Genomic DNA, 24,310 nt, shown 5'->3' with positions numbered 1-24,310 from the left:
TTTTGGGCAGAAATAAAGCTTGAACTGTGGCATTCTTGCCTCATAGTTTTTACTCTTCGAGCCTATGGGACACCACTCCTCAGAATGTTACTTATGTTGCATGGAGAATGGTGCGTTCATCCAGTCAATTTGTTTTGGTAGTGGTGGTATACCGCAAGACAGCTTTATGAGATGTGCTTTTAATCAGTTTTCTTACCACCAAGAGACAGGAGATTGGATTTTTAGATACTAAAAAATAATTGAATATTGGACAAGAATAATTGAAGGCTATATATTTTTATTTCACAGAATGATGTTCCTGGAATGCTGGCCTACAGCCTAAAGCTCTGCATGTCTTTGATGCAGAATAAACAGTTTCGCAACCAGGTGCTGAGAGTTCTGGTTAAAATCTACATGAACCTAGAAAAACCTGACTTCATCAACGTGTGCCAGGTACTATGGTGGGAGTTTTAATGGTACAGGTGCACATAGGCTTGCAGTCAGCATGGCAAACAGACTCTGGGGCAGTGGGAGGGGGAATGTGGGCTGGGAATAGTATCAGCCAGAAGATGGCACACCTTGGAGGAAGAGTGTGATAAAAATGTTACAGATCAGTAGAGATCCTCTTGTGGGGGAAGAAAAGGTAATTTAAAGAATTGTAAATAATTGGGATAAGCCTTAGAAAAGAGATGGGAATTGTACAACTTGTGGGCCATATAAGGCCCTTGTAACCGTCACTGAACCCCTAAAAGCTCTGGCACACTCAAAATTTGGGGGGCAAAAACATTTTCAATGTAAAAATCCATTATGTGGTCACTGGTTGTTATTCTAGGCGGCTCCCAATCCCTAAACAGCCCAAGAGATCACTCTAAGTTGATACATAATCACTTCTAGTTTCCAAAATGGTGACAATGATGGTGCGATTATATTGCTCCAGAAGAGCAGAAAGTCAGATGGTGTTGCCCACTGAATTCTAGCATGCCCATCCTAGAACCTTGCCAAAATTTCTCTATGTGCTCCTTGCCTCAGATTAAGGAGGAATCGGTGTTTATACTGAAGTAACTGGGGTGGAATTATCGCTAGAGTGCAGCACTAGCTGTTGTGACCACTTTTTGGTGTTGTTACTTTCTTCACTCCTAACCAGTGGGACCTTAGGAGGCACCAGTGTGGTATATGAGATAGTGAATTCAGTTTCTGTTCAGCCACAAAGCCTCTTTATCAAACCTGTCTCACAGACCTTTGGTAAAAATAAAAATGATAAGACCTGCATATACATGGTTCTGAGAAGTTTTGAGGAAGGACACAGTATAAATATGCTGGACCAGTATCCTATCTTCCATTTGATGATTTCAGTATGTGGAAGATTTCCTTTTAGTGCCCATAACTCTTATAGGAACCATTATGCAGAAAGGCGAGGTGGCTGAGAGCCAACATCCTGTTTATGTAACTTCTCAGGTTATCTGATGTGGAGAATTATTTTTTCTGTGTGCCAGGTATTGGAACTATATTTGTTCCCATTTGATACAGTTATTTGGTCCCACCCCCATCCCTAGGAAATGACCGAGGAATGGGGCTGGTCTAGGGACTCCAGGTTTGAGTAGCATTGGTGTAAATCTACCCTCACCCAGTTAACAGATGGTTTTAGTAGACTACCCATCTGCTGAATATCAGCATGGTGCAAGCAGCTGCAAATGTGCAGTGCTTTGCAGTGAGGAATGCTCAGTGGCTGTTTCTGCATTCTCAGTGAATCAGATGGTCCAGTGAGGGTCCTGTTGAAGTTAGGCACAATCCAAGAATGCTTAACTGCAAGTGAAATTGTTACACTTGTGAAAATTCTCTTATACAACTGTGACTTGAATGAAGACATTACAGTCATAAGACAAAAAAGTACAACCACATGCACACGTGTGCATAAAATACCAGAATTCCAGCCACTCTTTTTGTTAAGGCCTTCTGAATCTCCTCCTTCCAAGCTGAAATACCTTATCATTTTTTAAAATTTCTTTTTCTCTTTCCTATAGTGCCTCATCTTCTTGGATGACCCTCAAGCTGTTAGTGACATCTTGGAGAAGCTAGTGAAGGAGGACAACCTTCTCATGGCATACCAGATCTGTTTTGATTTGTATGAAAGTGCCAGCCAACAATTCCTCTCTTCTGTGATTCAGAACCTACGCACTGTTGGCACCCCTATAGCATCTGTCCCTGGGTCAACAAATACAGGGACTGTCCCTGGGTCAGAGAAGGAAGGGTAAGGCAGCCAGTATAAGAATGACTTATGCCTTGAAATGTAAGCATTATAAAGAGCTATGTTGCAGTTTGGATTGCCTTGTACTGTCCATGCTAATACTGCCGACATAGTGGGTGCATTTGCAAAGTCATATCAGTTGAATTATCACAATCGTCCTCCACCATTAAGGTCCTTGAGGGTTACTGTTTGGTGAAAGAACTGAGAGTTTTGCTGGACTTCCCAATATTTCCCTTATAGAATTACAGGAAGGGAGAAAAATCCTCAGATCATTGTAACAATATGGCTTGGTCGTGTCTCAGATGGTTGCGTCTCAGATGACCCAGCAGGAGAGTCACAGTTCAGTTTGTCTTTCTTTAGTCCACAGAATAACTAGATAAAGTTTCTTTAAATTCAACATCCCATGGGAATATGTGGAGGATACTTTAATCACCACTTGGCCTGATAGTAAGAAATGCTGATTGGTAGAACAGTGGTTTTCAATGAACATGAGAAATAGATATTAGTGTTGATTTTATTCATTTCTATCCCACCCATTCCTCAACAATGGGATTCAAAGTGACTTTAGTATATTAAGACCAATGTACAGAACACCAGAAAAATGTACATAGAAGTTTAAAATCCATTAATCTTCTTGGATGACCCTCAAGCTGTTAGTGACATAAATGTCTGGATATAGTCTTGTCATAAATGATGATACAAGCTAGGGATGATTTGTTTATTTTTCAGTGACACTATGGAGACAGAGGAAAAAGCAAGTAGTTCTGTTGCTGCAGCAAAATCTGCCCAAACTGTAAGTACCATTATCAAAAACCTCCTCTTTGTATGCAGCATTGCCTCTTACCATGAGATTTATTATAACCTTGGTGCATAGTGTTAATTGTTTTCCCCAAAGCCAAGTTGATGCCCTCCAGATGTCTTGTACTGTAAATCCTGTGACTCTCAGCTAGAATGACCAGTTGGCCAAAACTGTAGTCCTAATCATCCTGAATGTACAGCCGTCAGAATGTATACAGCAAGTTACTCTTGGATGATAGTGACTGTTTGTGGCTGGAAAAGTTACTAATCCTGTATTTCTCAGGGGTAGAATGTTTTACTTAAAATGGTGTGGTTTTTCTTTCAAGAAAATACCAGGGCTGTCATTAGTAGTAGAGCTTATGTAAAGATTTATTGCTGTTTTACTGTTCAGCCCATTAGAGTGTTTTATAAGGGTTGTGCCTGAGAACATGAAATCAAATATGTCCTATTTGGCCATTGATTTCAACTATAAATATTTAAGTGGCTGATGTCACACTTTACAGCTGCTTTGAGGGCCTTGGACAAAAGGCACTAAATGGAATAAAGTAATTTTTTAAAAAAGGAACCTGTAAGACAACCAGCATTTGTTTGGTTTTTTAAAAAAGTTATACTTGCTTTTCATAGAATCGTGGAGATCCCAAGGGTCATTCAATCCAACCCCATTCTGCCATTCAGGAGTACACAAAGCACCTTGACAGAGAACCATCCAGCCTCTGTTTAAAAATTCCAAAGAAGGAGACTCCACCACCCTTCAAAGCAGCATTTGCCATTGTTGAACAGCTTTGTTCTTTGTTCTTCAACTTTGGGAGTGCTTTGATTGTGTACTTCTGTGACACAATCAAAGCACTTCCAACTGATGGCCATGCAATCTCTGTTTAAAAACCTCCAAAGACATCAAATTACTGTTTAATACTGTTTTAGTACTGGGAATGGGGGGGCGGGTAGGTCTAGGGTTTGATTTTTCAACTCTATTGTAATTTGTAGTATTTTATTGTTGTAACCCGCCCGGATTCTTCGTGATTGGGCGGGCTAGAAATAAATCTATTATCATCATCATCATCATCATCATCATCATCATCATCATCATCATCATCATCATCATCACCGTCAGTTCCTAGTCGTCTTAGTCTAACATGGCACTCATTGGTCTCATCCAAGCCATGGTTAAGTCTGGGCTTATGTAGGAGCTAAAAGGGCAATATAGGGCAGTATACCCTTACACACAGAAAGTCTCTGAACCAAGTGACCAGACATTACAGAATTAAAAAACATTAGAGGATTATACCTGAGTTATGTAAAAGAAGGATAAAAGAAAAGACTGATGGAGACTTCATGAAACAGTTTTAAAAGATTCTAGAAAGAACCATCTCTTCAAGTTACTTAAAGTCACAGGATCTTAAACCTTATGTTCTATAAAACCTATTTCCAAGATTCCTTTAACTCATAGGATCTTCAGACTTTATACTGTGTAAAACTTAAATCAAAAACTTCATAAACTTTATATCTACTTTAAATGGACATATTTGAATTATTGGACATTATACCTTACTCACATATAATTGTTTCCTTGATGGTGTTTTTTTTTTTAAATTTTAGGGATGGGATACCTTTACATAATGGTCACTTTAAAATATTTTTACTGTATGGTTATTTTCTAGATTGACTATGGTTTTATTATTCCAATGGATGGTTTAAATTGTATTATTGGAGTAAGCATATGTCATTTATGAGTTTAGTAAATTTTGCATTGTTGTTAAATAACTATTCATAAGTACCAGACTTTCCTTGTTACTCTTTCTTATGTAGTAGCTTCAGTAATTTTACAACACTAATGCTTCTAGTGTGTCAACAGGTAAATATACTCCTTATCGGTCCAAAAATTACAGAAAACTCAGGGGGAAATTGCAACAAAAGTAATGATCTTTAAACCAAGGCAAGCTAATTTTCTGGTTTTGGGTTAGGGTTTTCTGGTTGTTTGGTTGTTTGTTTTAAAAGAGAAGCTCTGGTGAAGAAAGTACAGTGCTAGGTGCTGTACTTAAGGACAATAGTAATATTAATAATTTCCTTGGTGAAAAATTAACCTTGTCATTGCAGAATAGAAAAGTTGTGGAGTTAATTCACACAGAGATACTAAGTAAAGCTTTCAAGTAGTAAGAAGGGGCTGGTTGACTGTAGCGGGTAGTTGATCTGCCAGCTGCTGTAACCAGTTTTTGAAGTAAATAAACTCTCTGTTCCTGTTCCTAAAATAATTTAACAGTTGCTTGACAGTAGCGGGTGGACAGTGACTGTGCAAAAGAGTTTCTGAGGCCTTTCTGTGAAGTGTAATAACAATCCAAACAACTGCTACAGTCCCCCAGATGCACTTGACTATGCAGAGGCTCTTTAAAAATTATCTCTACGCCTATTGGTCTTACTACAGTTTCAGTACAATTTGAATATGTCTAGAGTTAAATTACTATTTTGCATTAGAATTGTGCATGGTCTTTTAGGTTCCTTTTGTTATGGGTCTCTCTCTCTCTGGCTTTGCTTTGCGAACGAAGATTCAGGAAGGACTCATCCCACGCTTTGTACAAGCGCATTGGTGACTAAAAAGGCCAATCCAGGACAAACAGGTCCGGTTGCAGAAAGCACAGCGGAAAGTCTCCTTGGGTGATGTTTCCGGGTTGTGGTTCTTTCTGCGTTGTCGTTTCTCTTCAAGATTTGTTCGGCGTGAGCTTTCGAAAAAGGCTGCAGCATCGTGGATAGTGCGTCTCCATGCCTCCCGATGCAAGGCCAGGGCGGACCATTGTTGGTGATCTATCTGGCCAAGCCTGAGATGTTGTTTCAGGGAGTCCTTGTATCTCTTCTTTGGGGCGCCCCTCTTATGCTCTTGACCCGTGGCAAGTTCACTGTAGAATACTATTTTAGGAGGCGATGGTCCTTCATCCTAGAAACGTGTCCTGCCCAGCGCAGCTGCGTCCTCAATATCATGGCCTCAATGCTGGTGATCCCTGCATGCTCAAGGACAGCAACATTTGTCACATAGTCAGTCCAGTGTATATTAAGAATTGTGCATAAACAGCGCTGATGAAAGCGTTCAAGGAGTCGTAGGTGTTGGCGATAGGTGACCCATGTTTCAGACCCATAGAGGAGAATAGACAGTACAATGGCTCTATACACACTGATTTTTGTGCTTCGCCTCAAGTGTTTGTTACTCCAGACTCTTTTGTGAAGCCTTCCAAATGCACTATATACCTTTGCCAGTCTGTGATCGATCTCTTTATCAATATTATTATTATTGTTATTATTATTATTAACCTTTATTTATAAAGCGCTGTGAATTTACACAGCGCTGTACATACAATCTTTTTAATTGGACGGTTCCCTGCCCTCAGGCTTACAATCTAAAAAGACACGACACAGAAGGAGAAGGGAGTGGTGGTGGGGAAGGGGGCCTGTCTAGTAAGATAATACATTTAAAATACATAGCAATACAGGAAATGATTGAATAAAACAGATTTGAATAAATGATTTGAATAAAATCTTGGCGTCTGAGGAGATGATGCTTCCCAGGTAGATGAACTGCTGAATGGACTTAAGCACAGATGTGCCTATGGTGATGTGGGGATGGTAGTGTTCTTCCTGTGGTGCCGGCTGGTAGAGAACTTCCATTTTCTTCAGACTGACTTCCAGTCCAAAGAGTTCTGCAGCTGTTGCAAAACAAGATGTTAGGTGTTGCAGAGCTGCTTCCGTATGGGCAACGAGGGCAGCATCGTCAGCAAAAAGCAGCTCACGGACTAGATAGTTCAGAGTCTTAGTGCGGGCCCTCAGGCGGCTTAAGTTAAACAGGCTACCATCAGTACGGTAGCGTATGTAAATGCCGTCTTCTTCTTTGAGATCTGCCGTAGCCCTTTGGAGCATCATGTTGAAGAAGACTGTAAATAGAGTTGGAGCGAGAACACAACCTTGTTTCGCACCTTTAGTTATTAGAAAGGGCTCCGAGAGAGCATTGCCATATCTGACTTGACCTTGCTGGCCTTCATGTAGCAGGATGATCATTTGGAGGAATTTGGGGGGGGGGCATCTTACTCGTTCCAGGATCTGCCACAGACCTTTTCTACTCACAGTGTTGAAGGCTTTGGTGAGGCCGACAAATGTTACATAGCGTCCTTTGTTCTGCTCTCTACATTTCTCTTGCAGTTGTCTAAGGGCAAATACCATGTCTGTAGTGCTCCTATTAGCATGTTATGGGTAAGAACTGCCAAACCATCTTATTTTTCAGAAGTGGACACATTTATATCTATACCTTCTACAGACTTGTCAGTGAGGAACAGATGTCTGATTTGTGAATATATAGTGTGTGCCTTGATGTTTGGAAAGTACTAACTGTGTATCCATCTTTAACTTATTTGTGTCTGTGTATTGTATATGAGCTGGCTTATGACAGTTTGTTAGCCATCCCTGAATAAGTAATTACTAGGTTAGTTAGGTAGGCGAGATGGGAAAAGCTTTACAGTGGGCCCTTGATATCCACTGGGGTTTGGTTCCAGAACCCCCCATGGATACCAAAATCTGTGGATACTCAGTCCTCATTAAATATAATGGCATAGTCAATTGATGTCCCTCATATAAAATGGCAAAATCAAGTTTGCTTATTGGAATTGATATTTTCTAAAAAAAAATTTTTCAAGCTGTGGCTGCTTGAATCAGTGGATAAAAAGATCTATGGATTTGGAGGGCCAACTGTATTTCATATTATATTAAGACACAGGGAATCAGTTCAGATCATCAAGTGATCCGAATAACTGGTGATTTTAAAAACAGAAAGGCTTGCCTGTGTGCCTCACGGTCTGAAACGTAGTACTCTTCAGTAGAATGGCATTTGAACATTGTTTGGCTGTATTATTTGCTCAAAGAGCTTGACCCCCCCTCATACCCAATGCTCTGCCTTTAGGTTTTTTAAAATGCCATTTTAATTGGTTTTCTAAAAACAAAGTTCATTAAACAATATGGTAATTAAACATTAATGGTAGTTAATGCTATTAGTATTCATGGCAGTGACAATTCATAGGTAACTAAAGAGATTCTTCTTTAAATTGCAGAAATTCATCCCAAGAGGTCTTTCTGTAAGGAGGGGCTTGCTTTTGAAGTTTCTCTTAATTTATTAAATGTGGTGTTATCTTTCTGTGCAATATGCCCAAGTGATTTATAATAAAAATGTGTTTGAGATGTTATGTCCACTAGAGAATGAACTAGAAATCACCTTGCTTTACCAACATGTACAATTTTTCAAAAGACATTTTACCACATACTGTTATACAATCTGTAATTAATAAATTACCAAGATTGGTAGGAGAAATTGTATGAATTTGCTAATCACTTATCTTTTTGTACCTTTCTCTCTTTTGTATGTCTGAAGAGCTCCGAGTCAAAAGACCAGATCCCCAAAATGATAAAAATATTAAGTGGTGAAATGGCCATTGAATTACATCTCCAGTTCTTAATACGAAACAACAACACAGATCTCATGATTCTCAAAAACACAAAGGTAAGACTTGTTTATCCTCTCTTCCCTAGAGCTTCAAGAAATTTGGAGAGATTCTTTTTTTTCTGTGTGTCTCAAGGCTGTGTGTCCCAGTAACCGGTAAAGTCAAGGATAAATTAGGAATCCCAAAGCTGCCTGGTTTCATTTGTATCCTGCCTTTCTGCTAATAATAGGACTCAAAATGACTAAGAAAATATTCAAAACAATACACATTAAAACTATAAAAACTAATAAAAGTATAAGATTTAAAAAACAATTAAAACAATTTGTGAGACAATTTATGAATTAATAAAACATTAAACATTAAGAATATCAAAATTCATTAAAATACTGTATACAAACCTTAAAAGCAGCACCATATAGCATTAAAAGCCCAACCCAGTCAGTTTGTAAAAGCCAGCACAAAAATGTTTTGACTTGCTGACAGAAGGAAGGCAAGGAATAGGGCTATCCTGGCCTCTTTAGGGAGGGAGTTTCAAATTCTGGGCATTGCCACTGAGAAGGCCTTAGGAGGAACTTCCTGACAGTAAGGGCTGTTCGGCAGTGGAATGCACTTCCTCGGAAGGTGATAGAGTCTCCTTCCTTGGAGGTCTTTAAACAGAGGCTGGATGGCCATCTGTCAGGGATGCTTTGATTTGGATTTCCTGCATGGCAGGGGGTTGGACTAGATGGCCCTAGTGGTCTCTTCCAACTCTACGATTCTATGATTCTATGATTCCTATTTTCCCACCAAACAAGCCTGAAAAGAAGGTGGGACAGAGAGAAGGGCCTCTCTGGATGATCATACCACTCTAATAGGCTCATAAAGGAAGATATGGTTCTTCAGACAACCTGGATCCAAGCCATATATGGCTTAATAGGTCAAAACCAGTACTTTGAATTGTGCCCAGAAATGGACCAGCAACCAGTGGAGCCATTGCAACAAGGGAGTTGTCTGCTTCCTGTAGCCAGCCCCAGTTAACAACTTGGCTGGAGCTCTTTTGGCCAACCGAAATTTCTGAGCACTTTGTTCTGTGTTTGATGTGTCTTTCCTCCAGAAGAATGTGAGAACATTATGGACTGGACCTCCTTGGAGATTAGCCTGCTTCCCCATTCACTCTGCCTTGCAGATGTTGAAGGACACATCACTAGGGGAGTGCGGCATGAGACTCCGTGTAGCTCAGAGGATACGAGTCAGAAAATTCCCTCAGAGGTAGCTTGTTAGATGTTTAACACCAAACCCTTCAGAAAATACCAGTACCATCTGATTTTTGGGAGCTAAGTAGGGTTGAGCCTGGTCAATATGGTTACAAGATCATCAGGTGATATCAGTGGTTTCCAGATGGGCCTCTTTCTTTCTTTACATATTTTATGTATATTCCTCTTTTCTTCTTAGGTGGCCAAGCTGAGAACCTGACAATAAAACGAAACCTTAGAACACAAATAAGCTATCATATTAAATCCATTGTTTTTAAAAAGTATAAAATCATTTAAAATGTACCAGCAAGGGTAAAAATATAAAGATAAAAATGCAGCAACCAGCAACCCTCCCCTAAAAACATTCCTAGCTGAAACCTGGGGAGCTGCTACTGTCATTCAGAGTTGACCGTACTGGGTCAGATGGATCAATGGCCTGATATGGTATAAGGCTGAATCTTACATTTCTGTGTGACTTCTGCTGTGAGAGAATACCTTAATTTTTACCTTTAAACCAGCTTCCTTGTGCAAGGGTGCTGCTGGTTATTCCCCCTAGTGCCATTCCATACATTTTCAAACAGTATTATCCTTTAATAATAATAATAATAATAATAATAATAATAATAATAATAATAATTTATTTCTAGCCCGCCCAATCACGAAGAATCCGGGTGGGTTACAACAATAAAATACAACAAATTACATTAGAGTTAAAAAATCAAACCCTAGACCTACCACCCCCCCCCCCCATTCCCAGTACTAAAACAGAATTAAACAATAATATTAAAACATTAAAAACATTGAACAACCAAAAAATAGGCAGAAACATTGGCGGGGGGAAATAGACAGATGAGGGGACAAATATCTCTATATCTGGGGAGGGTAACTAAGTTGGAAAGGCCTGCCGGAAGAGATCCGCCTTGAGTGCTTTCTTAAAAGCTACCAGAGTGGAAATGTGACAGATCTCCTCCGGCAGGTTGTTCCATAGTTTAGGAGCAGTTTAATCTGACTTCCCTCAACCTGTTGCCTTTTATATGTCTAGGACTACAGCTCTCATCATCTGATTCTATGAGGGAGGGAAATGTAATCTAACACATCTGGAAGATAGCAGGTTGGGTGAAGTTGTTTAAGCTGTCTGTGTGTTAAATAAACCCAGTTCCATTAGTCTTTCTTCGGGTGACTTGCTTTCTATATTTATTTATTTTTAATTAAGTTTTTGCTGTTTGCTGCTGTTTCTAAATTGTTTAATAGGAATCATAGAACCTTGCACCAACAGGGGAAAAAAGCTAATAGCATATTTTTAGGAATACTGTATTGTAAGAGTATGCCAACAGAGCACCACAGTCAGATAACAGAAAAGATGAAAGGAAAACAAATATACTAAGGGCACATTTTTGGAAAATGTGAGATTCCCACACTCCCTTCCAGAACCATTTTTTAGCTTTTCAGCCTTTGTACAGAACACTTTGTATTGCTCTAAATGAATTTTAGCTGCTTGCTTTTGTTCTCTGTCTTTTTAAAATGGTGACTCTTTGCTATTTTACTTCTTCAGGATGCAGTGCGGAATTCTGTCTGTCACACAGCGACTGTTATAGCAAACTCCTTTATGCATTGTGGAACAACCAGTGACCAGTTCCTTAGGTAAAAACATTGAGTTGGGCACCATGTGAACATTCAGACAGGGGAATTCAAGCTAGGGAGATGTAATCTGGGGTGGGAATCTTGCTGTTCCCAACCTTTGGTCGTCCAGAGGATTTAGACTTCATCTCCCATAATTCCTAATTATGGATCACATTGGCTGGGGCTTCTGGGAGTTGAAGTTCAAAACAAATGGAGGGCCACAGGTTGGGAACCACTGCCTTAGAGCATGCTTCCCCTTCAATAGTGTTTGTTGGATTTGATTGTTCAGGATCTAGAGTTAGAGTTTTATTTGACCTATAAAGCACATCTAGCCCAGTCAAGACCTCCCTCTTAAGCTAACCAACCTTACAGGGTTTTTGTCTTAGCCCTTTGGTCAGGACAAGAAAGTGTTTATATGTATTCTTGGCTTGTGTAAGTCAAGCAGACTTGTTGGAAATAAGCATCTTCGTAATGATTTAGTTCTCTTTCAATCCATTGTTTCCTTTATGCTCACTGTGTGAACATCTTGAACTCAGAATGCAAAAGTTCTTGGCTGCTAACATTGAATCCAAGGCAGATATGGCAAAAGTAGTAATCATTGGTTCATTCATTCTCATTGGCTACCAGTATTTGGTGTCAGAGGTACAAAGCATGCGGCCATCCAGATGTTGTTGAACTGCAGTTGCTAGCATCCCTTGCCATTAGCTCTGTTGGATAAGACTGCTGGGAATTGCAGTGCAACAACATTGGAAGGGCCAGTGATTCCCACTTGATGCTATTTCCTTGTGTTATGAAGGTTTGACCAGCTTAAGGGGCTCTATTAAATTTCCAATATTTCTTTCTGCAGAGATAATTTGGAGTGGCTTGCCAGGGCTACCAACTGGGCAAAGTTTACTGCTACAGCCAGCCTCGGTGTCATACATAAGGTAATACCAAATTATTGTACCATAGCTTTGATAATATTTTGTCTAAAAATTATCTTCATCTTCATAATGCAGTCAGAGCCCAGCTTTAAGGAATATGCTGGATATGTCTTTGTGTAGCTGTTAGATAATGATAGAAAATTGGGTAGTCTCTTTGCGTTTTAAAAAATAAGCAGGTGCAATGTGTTTATGCAATAGCATGAGAACTCAACACTTCTTTGTCATGTTAAATTCTCTTCTCTAATAGTGGGATGGGTAATTTTTCAGTGGGCAGGGACCTCATTACCCTCTTTCAGACTTTGACACCAAAATTAATGGGGGGCAAGTTAGTTACTAGTCTTTGGTTTCAGTTGGAACTACTTTCTGTCAATTTAGCCTGGGTATTTAACTGTGTAGGTTGTATCATACAATCATAGAGTTGGAAGAGACATCAAGGGCCATCCAGTCCAACAACCTGTCATGCAGGAACTCACAATGAAAGCACCCATGACAGATGGCCATCCAGCCTCTGTTTAAAGATCTCCAAAGGAGGAGACTCCACTACACCCCGAGGGAGTGTGTTCCACTGTCAAACAGCTCTTATTGTCAGGAGGTTCTTTCTGATGTTGAGGTGGAATCTCAAATTAAATTAAACAAAATCAGTTAATTTAATTAAGCTGGATCCAGCCCATAATCTATGAAGTGGATCTTTAAAAGAATCTTTGCTAAGTGTTTATTTGCATTCTTAATTAACTGGTCTCTTTTCTATGGTTCAAAACACAATGCAGAAATAATCCAGTTTAACACTGCTTTAACTCTGCCCTGGCTCACTGCTAGGGAATCCTGGGAATTATAGTTTATTGTGGCACCAGAGCTCTGCGAGAGAGAAGGCTAAATGTTTCACAAAACTACAGTTCCCAGAATTCCCTAGTGTTGAGCAAGGGCAGTTAAAGCAATCTCAAACGGGATTATTTCTGCAGTGTGTTTTGGTCCTGTGTGGGACAAAATTTAAAATCATGGGATATAGAAACTAACTAGGAAAGAGCAAAGCTTAAAGAGGGTAAAGACTTCATGCAGTAAGATAGCAGTTCAAACACTCTTCCTCAAGTAGGAGGTTTTTGCCATCTTTCTAAAGGCCATGGAAGAGGAGGAGAGATTTGGGCTGCTGCCGCACTGCATAATTAATGCAGTTTGACACTGCTTTAACTCTCATGGCTCCATCCAGTGGAATCCTGGGTTTTGTAGTTTGTTGTGACACCAGAGCCTTCTGACAGAGAATACTAAATATCTCACAATACTACAAATCCCATAATTCTATAACATAGAGCCAAGGTAGTTAAAACAATGTCAAACTGCATTAGCAATGGCAATAATAAGTACATTTTTATACCGTTTACCAATGTACTAACTGGTTTACAAAGTGTAAGCTAATTGCCCCCAAGAAGCTGGGGACTCATTTTAGCAACCTACGGAATGATGCCAGGCTGAGTCGATCCGGAGCTCCTGGCTGGGATCGAACTCACAAACCTGAGTGGCTGCAGTACAGGCATTTAACCACTGCGCCACCAGGGCTGACATTAACTCTGCAGTGTAGATAGAGCCTCAGATATTTTTTAAATCTGTATTTTATCTTTTTTTCCTCTTGAATTCACAGGGTCATGAGAAGGAAGCTCTTCAGTTAATGGCAACATACCTGCCAAAAGACACATCCCCAGGGTCAGCCTATCAGGAGGGGGGTGGACTTTATGCCCTGGGGCTCATCCATGCCAACCATGGAGGTGACATCATCGACTACTTGCTGAATCAGCTGAAGAATGCGAGCAATGATGTATGTACTATGTGAAGTCTAAGGCTTTCATGGCCAGCATACATAGCTTTTTGTAGGTTTTTCAGGCTATGTGGCTGTGATCTAGAAGAATTTATTCCTGATGTTTCGCCAGCATCTGTGGCTGGCATCTCTGAAAATCCCACAAAAATAATAATGTGTGTACCGTTTAGATAAAATATTTAGACATTTTGAAGCCATGGAAGAAAACCAGGGCTTTTGTGGGCTGGGGAGGGTCTTATTTTTGAGGGAGGAGAAATTTAGATAATTAAAATTAGCACCCTTTACCGATTGAAAGTCACACTGTTACCTTAGGAACGTAAAATGTATCATGCAAAATTAGGCTTGGTATAAAATTATTATGTTTGGTATGTAAAAAGAGAGAGCCGGTGTGGTGGTTTGTGTTGGAGTAAGACTCTGACTAATGGCAGCCCTAAGGTGAACCTATCACAAGGTTTTCTTGGCAAGGTTTTTTGGAGGTGGTTGCCTTTGCCCACTTCTGGGTCTGAGAGAGTGTGATCTGCCCAAGGTCACCCAGCAGGTTTCCATGGCTGAGCAGGGATTTGAACCCTGATCTCCAGAGTCTTAGTCCAACACTCAAACAACTATACATGCTGCTCCTTAGGAACCTGGTGAGGAATCCAAAGTGAACTGTCACTCTCCCATTGACATGTGCATATATCTCAAGCATGTTCATGCTGTTCCTCCTTGGTTCCTTCCTCACAAAGACACCCCTCCACTTTTCTCTGAGATGAGAACTATTCCTGTGCTTAACACCCCCCCCCCTTCCGCCCCTTTGTCCGCATTCTCATTATGTCTGTCTGTTCTGCAGTTTCTTCTTGGTCTATTTTAATTCAGCCTCCTTCTCCATAAGTGCTCGTTGTGGCAGTATGTTTCCCCTTCAGACAGGCATTCTCTTTGCTTATTGTGTTTCAGGGTCATGAGGGGAACCTGTCAGTTTTCCCAGGCCATTACCAGCTAGGCCAGATATAATTGTTCATCTTTTGCAAATCCTCCTGTAGTTGAAGGCATTTGGAGCAGTGTCATTGGCAAAAACCCAACTTTACTTGACTACATCAAACTCCTATACTGTTCTAGGTCAGCTAGAAAAATATTTACATTCTGCAACAAGAGCAGCAGTGCAAAATACTGGAACAAAATGGGATTTTGACAGGTCATCTGATTAACTTCTGGAGTTGATTGCAATCTGTCTAGACCATATGAGAAGTGAAGTACTGGCATTTTAGACATTTATCTTGCTATTATTTTTGTAGATTGTCCGACATGGAGGTAGCCTGGGGCTTGGTTTGGCTGCCATGGGAACGGCACGTCAGGATGTCTACGATCTCCTGAAAACAAACTTGTACCAGGATGATGCAGTGACAGGTATGTTACTGCTTTTAAAATAACTCTGTGAGTATGGGAAATAGGTCTGTGCCTGGGATGTACCACTTCATACTTCACATAAGGACTGGTATGGTAGAAAGCTTCTTCATGGAAAATAATTTCCAGGTCTAGGAAACATGAAGTGGAAGGCTGAGCTAGAAACCTTCTCCCTGACATGCAGATTTCAACTGTAGGAGGACTTTTAAGAGGCTCATTCACCCTTGATCTGACTTGATATGGCTTCTGAAGTGGCAGATCCCAAACAGAAGCTTTTGTCTGTTGGGACAGGTGAATTTGAAGCTGAGCTACATTTTACAGCAATTCTAAGACCTGAGCTGTGAATAATTTCTCTGGTTTGTTTTTCACAGGATCATTCACCCCATTTTGTTACATGATGGCTGCCATGTGGGAAATTATAACAAAAGCTTCTGAAGCATTACAGTGCAGCTTTACTGAATGTAAATTAAGTTCAGCATCACTGGAATGAGTGGAGTTCTTGTTTGTTGTTTGCTTTAGAAAGAGTGTTTAGCTTTTATTACTAGGGGACTATCTGGAGGTGGAGAGGACCACCATTTAAGGATGATATCACTGGTGGGCTTTTACTTTTTGTTATCCTAAGACCTACCTTGAATCTTAGAGATGAAAAATGTGAAATTGCTTCATTTTGCTATGCCACCATTTGGCCTTCTATATTGTTATATGTTTGGGAGATATCAGGGATGTTGAGGTACTCTGTTCCAGCAATGAACCAAGTTCAGAAATTCAGGCTTCATGAACCAAAACTCAGCAAACCTTTATTCAGCAAGTATAGCAACTGAGATGTTCTTGTCAGAACTAAACAGCAAGCATTAACATTATCTAAGTGAAACACACATAATTTCAAAATTTTGGCGAGCCCTTGATTTGTTACACATTCAAAACAACCCTGATTCCCCCTTTTCCCATACTGTTTCCAATACTTTCTCTCTGCTTTGTTCTTTATTTTTATATCTTTCGGCCCAGTGACCTTGGATGTTACAGTCCATGTCTGAGGCCTTTTTTCTGTTAGCATACCATCAGTGTGATAGCCATTCCTTTATATAATTTGTTACACTGAATATCACATCATTGTATTTTATTCTTCCCCTAACACCATAGCAGGTAAGAAGCAAAAACAGCACCTGACATCTGTCCTTATTTTTTTCCCCTTTCCTCAAAGGTGAGGCGGCTGGTCTAGCTCTGGGACTGGTGATGCTAGGATCTAAAAATGCTCAGGCAATTGAGGACATGGTGGGCTATGCTCAAGAAACCCAGCATGAGAAGATCTTGCGAGGCCTTGCTGTTGGCATTGCTTTGGTGATGTATGGAAGAATGGAAGAAGCAGATGCACTTATAGAGAGTCTTTGCAGAGATAAGGTGAGTGTCTTTCTTCTTGCAAAATGATTTGCACTGTTCCTGAACCACTGAACTATGGTAGGCTCTCCTTATTGGCGGGCTAGCCATCTGGGGTTTGGAGCATCCATGGATGGCCTGGCCCCATTATCATCCATGGTGGCGTATGAACACAGCCACACCAACGTGGTCACATACTTCTCTGCATCCACTGAAGATAATGGGACTTGAGGCCCGGCAATATTTGGTATCCATAAGGGAGTGAGGGACCAAACCCCCGCTGATATTGAGGGCCGACTGTACTCCCTTCAAAATTTGTCAATTTTAACCTAAAAGTATCTTCATTCTTAGCTTTTAACACTGTTAGGATGTTAGCTTGTCTAAAATAATAAAAGAGAATGTGTTTCTGTGTGTCTCTCTCCACCATAGCTCCAAGATCATGGTAACATTGCTAGGATCCTAGCAATCTGCACCTTTGAGTTACTTTGTTTTTGAAATAGAGGAATAACTATTGTGTTGTCATTGTTATGTGCCTTCAAGCTAACTGACAATTCTAGGGCTTTCTTGCCCAGATTTCTGCAGAGGAGGTTGGCAGTTGCCTTTCCCTGGGGCTTAGAGAGTGTGACTTGGCGAAGGTCACCTAGTGGCCTTGGGCAAGTCACACTCTCTAAGCCCTAGAGAAGGCAATTGCCAACCTCCTCTGCAGAAATCTGTCTCTAATACTTCATTAGAGTTACTTCACTGAAATCAGTCTGTGCCCTGCAGTACCATTTTTAATCACTAGATGGTAAAGATGTTTCTAACACCTGCATAGCTGGGTAATTCTGTTAGTTTGTAATTTTTATATTCCATATACTGTATCTTCAAAAGAACAGATATCCATGGCATGATTCAAGCAAAAAATTAAGTCTTCTCCACTGTGATGTCGTCCTGATGTTTTAGACAAAAAATCCTGTCAGTTTAAGTCAACATGGATGATCATCAGTGATAATGGGAATTACCCCCAAATAGGTGGAGGGCACCAGCTTGTTCACAGTTTATATAATACACTAATAAAACAGTACAGTGTTAAGGCTAAAATTCAGTGCCACCACTCTGCAAATATCTAACCTTTAGGAGCTGGGGATGTTTAGCCTGGAGAAGAGAAGGTTAAGAGGTGATATGATAGCCCTGTTTAAATATTTGAAGGGATGTCATACTGAGCTGACTTGTTTTCAGCTGTGCAGATACTAGGACCCGGAGCAATGGATGCAAGCTGCAGGAAAAGAGATTCCACTTCAACATTAGGAAGAACTTCCTGACATTAAGGGCTGTTCGACAGTAGAACACACTCCTTCCTCGGAGTGTGGTGGAGTCTCTTTGGAAGTCTTTAAGCAGAGGCTGGATGGCCATCTGTCGAGGATGCTTTGACTGGGAGTTCCTGCATGGCAGGGGTTGGACTGGATGGCCCTTGCGGTCTCTTCCAACTCTATGATTCTGTGATTGTTTACAGTAATCCATACAGTTGATCGTTATTGCAAGCAATGAGCCCTGGTGACGCAGTGATTAAATGCCTGTACTGCAGCCATTCACTCAAAACCACAAGGTTGCGAGTTCAAGACCAGCAAAAAAAGCCCAAGCTCGACTCAGGCTTGCATCCTTCCGAGGTCGCTAAAATGAGTACCCAGACTGTTGGGGGCAAATTAGCTTACTTGCTAATTAGCTTACTTGCTGTTCACCGCTATGATCTTTGGAATAGCGGTATATAAATAAAACAAATTATTATTATTATTATTATTATTAATGTAAGTGAGATTGAAAGATCAGTATACAAAGGGATCTTGCAGCACTTTTGAGACTAACTGAAAGATAGTCTGATGTTTTAGGTTTGATTATGAAAAAGCCTTGCTGTTATAAATGTGTGATAAAAACATTTCACTATTTCCAAAAATGAAGAGGCTACCCCAACAGTCCTAAATACTATAGGAGAGTTATCAACAAATTTATTTTATAATACTAGCTGATTTTCAAATAAATTAAAACAGTGACCATGCAGCATCACACATAAGGATTTCTTCTAATTTGCATGGAGCAGTTTCAGGAAGAAATCGGTGTTGATATCAATTCCTGTAGGAATATAGTTTTCCAGTGGTTAAACTGAGTTGAAAACCAAGCTCCAGGAACCAACACTGTATCTAATCAGACCACTGGCTTAACCTAGGAATGTGCACACTGACCAGAAGCTGCTGCTGTGGATTTGGAACCAGCATCTTTCCTACTCTACATTAAAATGTTGGGAATTGTATCTGGAATCTTCTGCATGCACCTTAGTTCTGGCTATTTGCTATAAGACTCCTCTAACTCCCCCCCCCCCCCCATTTGACTAGTAATTTAGATGTTAAAGTGTACTACCTCTTCCAGGATCCCATCCTCCGTCGTTCAGGGATGTATACTGTCGCAATGGCTTACTGTGGCTCTGGAAACAACAAGGCAATCAGACGTCTGCTGCATGTTGCTGTAAGTACTTCTGGCTCTTGAGGAGAAGATGGGATCATTCTGGTTGTTATATAGCTGTTTTGTGGGGCAAGCTAATTCTGACATTAATGCGAACCATGGGTTGTGCTACTCTTTAGTTTAGAAGTTAAAATATGGTTTCAACTTCTTGTGCACAAGACACATTTCATGGTTTCAACTTGTTTACCTGCACTTCCTGTTCCCTCAAAACTGGTCTGTAATTTCACTGTCCATTGCCATTGTATATCAGCCTTTGCAGCTGGGGCAGTGGCTAAAACTACACTCAGTTCAGACATACTTGAAACCAATAGTAGAATAAACCATGTCTTGAAAACTTACTTCAAACCATGGTTTCTGATTTGCCAGCTGATCAGCAATTATGTTTTATTAGACACCAAGACTAATCATAAGCTTTCTTAATGGTGGTTTGTCTTGGTGTTTGGACTTTCTTGGTGCTATCACAGAAAATGCCCCATCTGGGGAAAATAACCTTTGTCTTATTCTACAACTGCTTTCAATATAAGACCCAGCTGAATCATAAGGATCTTATTTTTTTCCCTTATAAATGCAAGACAAGAAATGATTTCCAATTGTTAGATGGGCAATTTCTCCTTTGGAAAATGATAGAAAAGAATCTGGGAAACATGTTTAATGGAAATGCTGACACAGAGCGTGAGAGTAATAAAAGAAGATAATACAAATTGCTCTAAATGAGTCGGAAAGTATTTTTTTTTGCCCCAATGAGAATTTCAGTTCCACTCCTCCCTTTCCCTGCACCAACCTACACACAACCAGAGCATGTTGCTCGTCCTTCACTATGTCATGGTTAACCAAATAACATCATGTCTTTATCCCAGTATTTTACAATGGCCATAAAAAGTATCTCAGTAGAAAAAGCAATAAATTTATTGGAATATGTTTTCACATGACAAATATCTAAAATTGGGAGAAATTTCTTGCCACTGTTCTGGTGACAGTGCCTAGGATGTATACTAGTTTTGTGTTGCTGATGGAACCAAATATTTCAGCCTGGTGCATGAAGGTTAAACCACCATGTCCACTGGTCATTTCAGACTCTTGAGACCAAAAGAACACTTTGAATTGAATCCAGGAATGCATTCATAACCAGTACAGATGGCAGAAGGCTTAATTTTTCTGGCTTCCATTAAAATCCTGACAGTGGCAATCTGGATTATGTGAGGTTTCTAAATTGTTTTCAGGGACTGCTCTATGTAGAGTACATTGAACTAATGTGTCCTGGAAGTGACATGAGCATGAATGACAAAAACATAGTCATGTTTTGAAAGAGAGGCTGAAATCACTCACCACTTGAAATGGTAAAGGGCAGTTCTAATAGGTGCTTGTGTTTGGCCATTCAGGAGCCCTTGCAAGATACAAAACTCACGTGTGTATGTGTACATGTTTGTAAGAAGACCATTCCGAAACAAACTGAATATGCCCTCCTTGATCAGGAGTGAGGATCGTACAACCTCCAGATGTTGTTGGACAGCCAATGTCCTCACCCCTAGCCTGCAAAATCAGTGATGGGGACAGCTGTGAGTTGCAGTTCAATAACATCAAGAGTGTTAAATGATTCCTTCCCTAGACTGCAGAAATTCTCAGGCGATGGTATCTCTGCCCTGTCTGGATTGAATTTCTATTGGTTCACCCTTGTACATTGTGAAACTGTTACAAGGTATTGTTTTATTTAGAGCCTTCACTACCTTTGTGGAAACAAGATAAAGGCGCAAAGTGCTTGATGTCCATATGCTGGTGACACCCAAGCTCTAAATTTGTAGATCACTTCCTCCAACAGATTCATGTTGGCGTTGAGTAGCATGGGAGACAATATCATAGAGTTGGAAGGGACCTCAGGGGCTAGCTTGACCAAACCCTTGTCATGCTGCTAAAACCTGCATAATCCACCCCACACTCTCAGAACATCTGGGAAGAATCTCTTAGAATATTCAAAGATCAGATTAACAGCAACTTCCCATAAAGCGTATACAGCCATAGCCCCCAAATTATGGAACAACTTGACGGAAGAGATTCGTCTTATTACCACCTTAGATGCCTTCAAGAAGGCACTTAAGACGGATCTCTTCCAGCGGGCCTACCCACCCGATTTATTATAAAGAATCTAAGAAAAAAAATCTGGCTGTAATTGTGCATTTTAGATGATGTTTTTATTGTTTTAAACTGATTTTTTTTATGTTGGGTTGAGGGAGGGAGGGAGGGATGTGGATTAGGGATGACTGTGTATTTTGATAAGATGCTTATGTTATATGTTATATATGTTATATGTTTTATGTTATGTGGTTTAGGTAAATGTTATTTGTTTTGTTTTGTAATAAAGACCTTGGTCCAGGCCTTGGAGGTAGAGAGGAACTGCTGGACCTCTTACCCTTTCCCTCCACCACTCCCTTCTCCTTCTGTGTCATGTCTTTTTAGATTATAAGCCCGAGGGCAGGGAACCGTCTAACTAAAAAGATTGTATGTACAGAACTGTGTAAATTTACAGCGCTTCATAAATAAAGGTTAATAAAATTTAAAAAAATAAACTGATTTTTTTTGAGTGCTGTATTGTTTTATTGCATGTAATCTAGATGTTATGGCTATTTTATGGTTGTAATCCCGCCTCGATCCATCGGGAGAGGCGGGAAATATCAATAAAATTTATTATTATTATTATTATTATTATTATTATTACTGAAGCACCCTGAGAGATGGCCAGCCAATCTCTTGTTTAAACACCTCCAATAAAACAAATGGTTCCTGATGGCACACAAAGGCCATAGGGTAGAACAGCAGTTCCTCAGTTACTAGTTTTTAGCTGGGTAGTCCAGAAAGATGCTGATGCATAGTGATCTGATGCTAATGATCAGATCAAACACTAATGATGCATGGCATTCACGCCTACTTTTAAACCATATACTTATCTCAGAAGTTACATAATTACTCGTATTTCCATGTTTGTAACTGTTTACTTAGATTATAACATCACTTTCTTCTTCTTTGATAGGTTAGTGATGTCAATGATGATGTGAGACGAGCAGCTGTTGAATCCCTGGGTTTCATTTTGTTCAGGTACAGCTTTTTTCTCCTACTATTCTGGTGTTTCCCAAGAACATTTATCATGCTGCGTCTGTTGTTTATTAATGTGGTCTGGAGTACATTACATTGGTTTCTGGAGAAATATAAGACTGCAACAGAGGGAAGCAGTTCCCATACTGCTGTTGATTTGTGAATTGGCTTTCAACCTAAGCTATTTTTTGGAGAAAAGCTCCAAATGCTGTAGCTGTCATTCTTGTGACAAAGATTTTTCTAGTGTCCAAGGCTGCATATTTGTCCAGTTTTTCAGAGAGAAAACAGAATTTCACTTGGGGACAGCTAGGAAGAAGAGCTGTGGTGATACACACTCTCTGGGATATCACACTCCTGATTTTTTTTTAACAGTACGCCTACTCTCTTGCATTTTGGTGCACAATGAAAACGTCTTAAAATTTGGTTTGGCTTTTACTAATTTACTGATATGTAAGTTTTTGTGTATGGTCTACTGATGGTAATGAATAGCTTTGTTTCATTTTAGCAAATAATTGTTTTATGGCATTTTCTTTTATGCTGTTTGGATATATTTTATGAGACAAGTCATAAATAACTATTTTAAAATGATAAATAAAATCAGCTGCTGTTAAAAGCTTCAGATAAAATATCTGATTTGGAATTGTAAGAGAGATGCAAGTCTGTTGTCTTCTGCTCCTTCCTTTTGATGATACTAACTTTGGATTTTTTAACTCCTGGCCTCTGTCAGCTGCACAAACACACACTTGTAAAGATTCAGTTTTCTATTTATAATATAACAACTCCTGGGACAACAGGTTGGATAATACTTGAAAGGGCTTGAAAGTCAATGAAATAAAATATTAGTGAAATGTTGTTTCCCCACACCTCCGCTCAGTCCCACAACAGGTTTTTGTATTAAGACAATCCTTTTAAGCAGAGAATTAACTACCATTTTTTCCTTCAGTAAGGAAGAATTCTTTATAATACCAATACTTGTATCCTATGAGATAGTGAAAGCCTTAAAGTGAGACACACACCTTAACCATGGTCTCTTTCAAACTTTCTGGCTTCTGGAAATCACTTACACTTGGATATCAGTCCTATATTGCAGAGCTATATCCTGCACATTTATAATAAAGAGTATTATTTGTGGTAAATTCTGATCTAGGGTGTGTGAATTTTGCTTCAGTGACGCTCAGGACAGATGTGCTCTGCCTCACTGTTACTCCTTCTGGAATGGAGAGCATACTGTGAAATACACCCAGTACTCTCCTGAAAAGGCATCTGTCTTTCTTGGATTTATATCCCTCTTTTCTCCCAAAATGGGATTCTTCCAGAAAAAGAACAGTAAGGTTTGCCATTCTTGGTGGATGTTGTCTGTTACTGCTAATCTTCCTGTTGAGAAACTCTGTGGTTTCCTAGACAGTGGTTAGAATGGAAATTGGTTATCCATATCATACTAATGTGATGAGCAGCAGGGATGCAAAGAGTAGTGATTCATACTTCGCAGACAGAACATGTTGGATGTTGAGAATGTCATTGGAGTTGTTTACTGGATGTATAGCTCAAAGGAATCTTATAACACCCTTGAGACTGAAACCAGAAAAAGACACATAAGCTTTCTTGTACTCCAACCCACTTTACCAGATAGCGAAGCCTCTGTAGGCAGACATATATACCAAAGCATGTGGATCTGATGATAAGGTGACATATTCAGTCTCAGTGATGGTCCTAAAGAGAATTTAAAGGAACCAAGAGTGGTTATATTTACAAACCAAGATGAGCCGTGGTAAAGCGGATGTGAAATTGTGCACTTCTGTGAAATATGTACCTTTGGGAAGTTTGGGTAATAATCAACTTCAATACAGAAAAGGAAGCCAGTAGCAAAGTACAAAGCACTCTGAATAGACCTAGCTTTACTAATAAAT

At 39.9% G+C, this 24,310-nt stretch overlaps 1 protein-coding gene across 2 annotated transcripts in view; it reads left to right on the top strand.

Annotated features, from left to right (window-relative positions):
• The window catches only part of LOC149317893 (26S proteasome non-ATPase regulatory subunit 1), a 141,296-nt gene that overhangs the window by 7,154 nt on the left and 109,832 nt on the right, over positions 1–24,310 (top strand). For both annotated transcript variants that reach the window (XM_089508620.1, XM_089508619.1), the window contains exons 6-16: positions 289–432; positions 2,001–2,227; positions 2,954–3,017; positions 8,421–8,549; positions 11,275–11,363; positions 12,190–12,268; positions 13,899–14,072; positions 15,344–15,455; positions 16,654–16,850; positions 19,227–19,322; positions 22,342–22,406. In XM_089508620.1, the coding sequence (XP_089364746.1) occupies positions 289–432; positions 2,001–2,227; positions 2,954–3,017; positions 8,421–8,549; positions 11,275–11,363; positions 12,190–12,268; positions 13,899–14,072; positions 15,344–15,455; positions 16,654–16,850; positions 19,227–19,322; positions 22,342–22,406 (1,376 nt within the window). The remainder of the gene's footprint in view (positions 1–288; positions 433–2,000; positions 2,228–2,953; positions 3,018–8,420; positions 8,550–11,274; positions 11,364–12,189; positions 12,269–13,898; positions 14,073–15,343; positions 15,456–16,653; positions 16,851–19,226; positions 19,323–22,341; positions 22,407–24,310) is intronic.

The sequence above is a fragment of the Sceloporus occidentalis genome, unplaced genomic scaffold (assembly GCF_023333645.1).
Source record: "Sceloporus occidentalis isolate IW3139 unplaced genomic scaffold, rSceOcc1.0.p SCAF_2, whole genome shotgun sequence".
NCBI classification, from domain to species: Eukaryota; Metazoa; Chordata; class Lepidosauria; order Squamata; family Phrynosomatidae; genus Sceloporus; species Sceloporus occidentalis.
Note: the sequence above shows the minus strand (reverse complement) of the source record. Positions and strands in the feature narration are given on the sequence as shown.